The following is a 5642-nucleotide window of genomic DNA, read 5'->3' as shown; positions in this document are numbered from 1 at the left end:
GGGGGTGGTGGTAGGAGTGAGACGGCCCCTGGGACAGCACAGAAGAGGAGTCGGAGTCGTTCTCCACGCTCCCAGGGCTGTAGACACTGGGCGAGGTGCTCCTGTTATCCTGGTCAATGTCCCGTGGGTCGCTGCTCATCTCATCATTGAAGCTGTGGCCGTCAAGGCTGTCAACATCGGATGGGGATGGAGGACAGGGCAATTCCTGAAGTAGGAAGGAGGAGGAAAGGGGCATTATGAGGCCTCCCAGACTACACATGACACACTTCAAGTTCCCAGAGAACTTGTTTTCCCACCTTTCTCTGCCAGCTCCAGCACAGAGGAAAGGAGACATTGTCTGGCAAGGTACACATAACACCAGTCCTCCTGCCTCCTTTCCAGTGCTCTCAGGTCCTTCATGAGCATTCTGCCTTCAAGAAGGAGGTAACAGTGGGTACCTTGTGTAAAGAGGCAGTGAGGGAGGGCAGGAACTGCTACACACAAGGCTGAGAGGGAACAGATACAACACAGAGGATGGGCTGTTGGCCAGGACATGGTATCACCTGTGGCATGGAGCAGCACACACAACAGTGGTCCCAGCACAGGCCCCAGACCCAGAATTGGTCTTCCTGCCCCTGCAGAGCTCTCCCTGCTCAAGAAGACCAGCTCCCACCTAGACCCCTCTCACTGTTCCATTCCTTATTTTCAGGAGTTCCCCCTGTGCTTCCCAACCCCTGCTCCTCCCCACCACCTGCTGCCTCAGACAATGTGCACTGGTGATCAGCAGTCATCATGGGTGAGGGTAACTAACAAGTGCCACTCTAAGCAAGGGAGGCTAAGCTGAAAAAATACCACTGCTGAGCTGAACACACTGTCCATGTGGAGAAATGACAGAAGTGGAACCAAGGTGGTTGAATTATAAGAACCTCTTAAGATGAGCAAGCATCCCCATGTTTGCAGGCCTTTAAGGCCAGTTCTCTGAACAGGATAACAGGGAATGGAGAAGCACGAGAGCTGACTCTTCCAACCACCCAACCACCAATCCAGACTGGTGCTGTTGGTGTTTGGAAAAGCCCTGCCATGGCTCTGTGTGTGCATGAGCAGGTGTTGGATGACTGTCACCTGGAACTCACCATGACTTAAGCACCTCCATGTCACACTGTGCTGGGGATCAGAAGGGACTGACTCCAGCCCAACCTGTGGCTGCACACGCAGACAGGCTCTTAGCACTAAGCTGGAAAAGGCAGGCCACATCCCCGACAGCATAGCAGCCCCCTGAACACAAGGCAAATGAGACAGAGTGCCTCCATCTGCTCAGTCATCACTCCTGGTGGCATTTTTGTAGATGCCATTTAGGTTGGAAGAGCTGCACTGAAAAACCCAAGGTGTCAGGGCTCCCAAGCAGCCAGAACCTCGAGCAGCACAGACAGGGAACTGCAGACTCCTTTGCCCTGGACTGGGCACATGCCAGCAATCACAGCAGGGAGTGCTCACCTCAGTTTTGGTTTTTTTGGGAGCGTTGGTGTCCTCCCCTTCACTCTCTGAGATCTCTTCTGTTCGGCCCTGCTTGCTGCTCTTGGGGGTGCAGGATTCCTCCAACCGGCCTTTCTGCAAGGAGACAAGAACACGGAGATGGAGGGTCATGGGGAAATCTTCCAACCCGACAGGTCTTCACAGACTGCAGCAGGTGAGACACAGCCACCATGGCACGTGTGTCAATGACACCAGCAGACCAACATGGACCCAGCATATGGCAAAAATGCGCACTAAAAGGGTCTGGTGAGACTGGACACCAGTTCTTGGGAAAGTGCAAGATGGTGAGGACAAGAACAAAGAGGGATTCTGCCCATTTCAGAAAGCTAACCCAGCACAGGCTACATAGTGGATCCCTTCTGGTCTGTGTCCCTGGATCCTCAAATGGATCCCACCCAATCTGGGCAGTCCTTGGCCACCCCAAACTTGTGTTCCAGCTGGTATTACCTTTGTTGCTTGTCGGGATTTCTCAGCCTTGCCATCACTGCTGGAGGTGCTGACACCACCAGGGGAAGCTCGACCCCGTGACCTGAGCTCCTCTCGGGGCCCCGGAGTCTCTTTCTTCCGTCCACTCCGCATTGACATCTAAGAGAGGGATCACTGTGTCAGTCCTGCTTTGCTTCTCCCCCTGCCCCTGCTCTGTGCCCAGCCTCCCAAAACCCCTGAACCCCTTGCACTCCACTGTGCCAAACTCATGCCCACTAGGGAACCTCAGTTCCAACCCACACCTCCAGCCTGGCTCTCATGTCCCTCCCCCCTGTCCCACCCCACGTACTGAGTCCTTGTTCTGTCGTGTCTTCATTCTTTTGGGTGTGGGACCCCCATTCTCCTTGGCTCGGTTTGATGAAAACATAAATTTTTATGACTCCACAACCCCCTTCGGCTGTTTCCGAGGAGATGGAGATGGGCAGCTCTTCTGGAAGGGGGGATTACACCAGCCAGGCAATGAGATCCTACTGAATCCTGAAAGGCAGACAAGCAGATGAGGGAGGAGGAACTATACAACACCCTTCCATGGTTTGCTATAGAAATATGACAAAATTATTATTGTTTCCATATTTAGAGACTCGAGTCTGTTCACCAAGAATGCAATTAACTCTCCCATCAGTGTGGGAAAAGATTTGCCCACTGCCATATCCGATTTCCAATTTCTAGGAGTGATATGTGCACGAGGCGAGGTATTCATTTTTAATGGCTTCAAACTCAAAGAGGGCAGATTTAAATTAGATATTAGGAAGAAACTCTTTTACTCTGAGGGTGATGAGGTACTGGAACAGGTTGCCTCAGGGATCCCCCAACCCTGGCAGTGTTCAAGGCCAGGCTGGATGGGGTTTTGAATAACCCGGTCTTGTGGAAGATGTCCCTGTGCACAGCAGGGGTGCTGGAAGTAGATGATCTTTAAGTCTCCTCTTAATCCAAGACATTCTGTGATTATCTAATTCTATGATTTGGGGCCCAATAACGCTGCTTTGGAGGATGCAAGAAGGGACAGTTATCAGGATATTATCTGTCTTTTGGAATAATTTTAGTATTTTCCTTTCCTTGGGAAAAAATAACAGGGAAGTGTTTTCAAATGTTTCCAGTTACAATTTTTTTAACTTCATTAGTTCATCTTTGCACTTGTTGTCAGTGCAGAAAGTTACACCACCCTTACCTGGCCATGTGCTGCTGTTTGCTAGCCCTGTGCCATCTGTCATTCAGCAAAGTGGCCTTTGCTGCAGGCACTGTACAGCCCTGCCCTCTCCAGAGCACATCCACATGCACTCACGCAGTACCACGTTATGCAGGAAATGTGACAAGTCTTGCTTGGGCTGTTCCATGCCCAAGGTACACAAATAGGTGCGAGAAAACACATTTAGCTCTGTTTTTACTCGACACCATCACCAGCTCTGTTTAGCCTGGCGTGCCTGCCAGGGTCTCCTCCTCCTCAACACTGGATGCTTCTGTGTACCACACCGAGTCACACCCAGCGATGCAGAGTGTATCTCTACACTTTGCAGCAGCAGGAAGAATTCTGAGATCCCTCTGGAACAATTTACAGCTTTGTGCCATGTCCAAAAGCATTTTACTGTAGATATTTAACACCCTGTTGTATCACACAGTTCCTACTCCGGACTATGAAAGTACCATGTTTGTGTTAGCCTGGGAACTGGAGGAAATTATTCAGGGATACTGCTCCTGAAGTTAGCCTGCTTGAATCCAGCAAGATAAAGACCTTTTGCACTGCTCTGCACTGCACACACATAACCAAAAAGACTTTATCCTTCCCAAGCCTGTCATCTGAGTTGCTATACTCAGCCTCTGGAATGGACAATCTGAAAGAACAAGGGAATGTGTCCCATGGAAGAGGCACCAGCAGAAAAAAGCCACAATTACTGGGTTTTATTCTCTCATCTGAAAGCACAGAGGAATTTTGTGAATAACAAGCCTATGGATTTGGGGCCTCTGAAGACCATCCCACACCTGGAAAAGTCAGCCAAGCAGTGCAGGAGCAATCTGGGTGACTTCCATTTCTCTGAGAAGGGAGCTGAAAACAGGGATCAGAGCAAAAGCACCCAACAGGAGAACTCTCAGATGTCCTGTGTAGCCCTGTTGCTGGACTGTGTGGCCCCAGGGTCACTGCTTTCCACTGTCTTCATTTGCCTGACCATGAAACAGGAGTAATGACACTGGCCTGTCTCTCCTGGGGCTCCACATCTTCCCTGACCAACGCTTACAGAAACCCATCCGGAAGGTACTTAGGAAAATCAGGGGATTGTTTGTTTTAATTCCATTAATATTTTATTTGACCTTCATCACAAGAGCCCCAGGGGGACTCATCCAGCATTAATTCCCACACACATCAATTCATTAACTGAGACCTCTTCTTTAATAGGAAAATAGCTGATGGTGGTTTGTAACTGACCTAATGGAGGCAGAGCCCACTCCCAATCCCCACCCGCTGACTTGTTTTACAGGCTCATATTTCTGTCACGCTTTGGCCTTTCGTTGTTAATTCAGCCAGTTACACTGATGCTATTCCAGATAAGCATCCAGAATCAACATGTCTTATGTGAAACAAAAGACTGTCATACCTAAGGTGATCCTAATTTAACTCAACTTTGACTCATGCCATGGTGGCAACCTGCAAGCATTAGCTCAGCTCTGAAGGGACAGCAGCAGCAACAGCAGGCTACCGATGTCACTGCTCCCTGCATTCCACAGGGATACCACCCACGCCTCCCACACCAAAGAAACCAGAGTGATAACGCAGCACACAGGTCTTGCTTCAGCTTTCCAGCAACCCCGGAATGACAATTACCATCCTCTTCCCAGAGAAGTCAGCAAGCAGGGAAATAACATGCAGCCAACCACACGAAACTTCCCTTTTTCAAAGGGATACCCACTCTGTACTTATCCAACCACTGAATATGCAGTAAGAAACAAAGCCAGAAACAAACAGTGGTATTTCAAGACACATAATCAACCACTGACTGAGGCAGAAGTTTCTGTCACTTAGACAGTGAAGACTTTACTAAAATATGTAAGGGAATTGATGCACACATTATTAGTATAGCAATATAGAAACTGTTATGGCCAGATGAGACGATCACAAATCCACCTTCTAATTTTAACATCTATGAAATAAAAGCCTGCAATGTGAGCCTTTACAATTAGTAAGTTACACCTAACCATTCCCATCACTGAAGATCCCTGCAAATGTCTCTGAAGGGTTCTTAGGGCTCCATGGTTTTGGTTAGGAGGTGAGACGTGACAGGCCTGCTGTGGAAGGGTTAACCTTTCCCTGGCCCTGTGAAGCCCTTCACAGGTTCAACTGAGTTATGAGGCATTGCGAATTGCAATTTTCTGTTTGCGTTTCATACAGCCCAGCTTGGCTTGGCTTATTGCCCAAACTGCTCCATATTCTCCTGTAAGCCCTGGTGAAGTCTCCTGTGAGCAACACACACTCATCAGGCATCCCCCACGTGGCATTCAAAATGGATCCTGCTCCTCCTCAGCTCCAAGTAATTCTCCTTCCCAAAGCCTGGACCGGCCTGCACCACCAGCCAGAGGCTTATGAGGTTCAGCTTTTCTTTTGTTGAAGGACACCTGCAAGTATGGTTCTCAAGACAGGTTCTCTCTCCTTCCCA

At 49.3% G+C, this 5642-nt stretch overlaps 1 protein-coding gene across 1 annotated transcript in view; it reads right to left on the bottom strand.

Annotated features, from left to right (window-relative positions):
* Positions 1-2822, bottom strand: part of ATN1 (atrophin 1) — a 9425-nt gene extending 6603 nt beyond the window's left edge. Inside the window, 4 exon segments of the mRNA XM_031056623.1 lie at positions 3-205; positions 1474-1587; positions 1960-2097; positions 2288-2822. Of these exon segments, the coding sequence (XP_030912483.1) occupies positions 3-205; positions 1474-1587; positions 1960-2097; positions 2288-2365 (533 nt within the window). The 5' untranslated portion in view covers positions 2366-2822.
* Between the last annotated feature and the right edge of the window lie 2820 nt (positions 2823-5642).

This window comes from Geospiza fortis, unplaced genomic scaffold (genome assembly GCF_000277835.1).
Source record: "Geospiza fortis unplaced genomic scaffold, GeoFor_1.0 scaffold1, whole genome shotgun sequence".
NCBI lineage: Eukaryota > Metazoa > Chordata > Aves > Passeriformes > Thraupidae > Geospiza > Geospiza fortis.
Note: the sequence above shows the minus strand (reverse complement) of the source record. Positions and strands in the feature narration are given on the sequence as shown.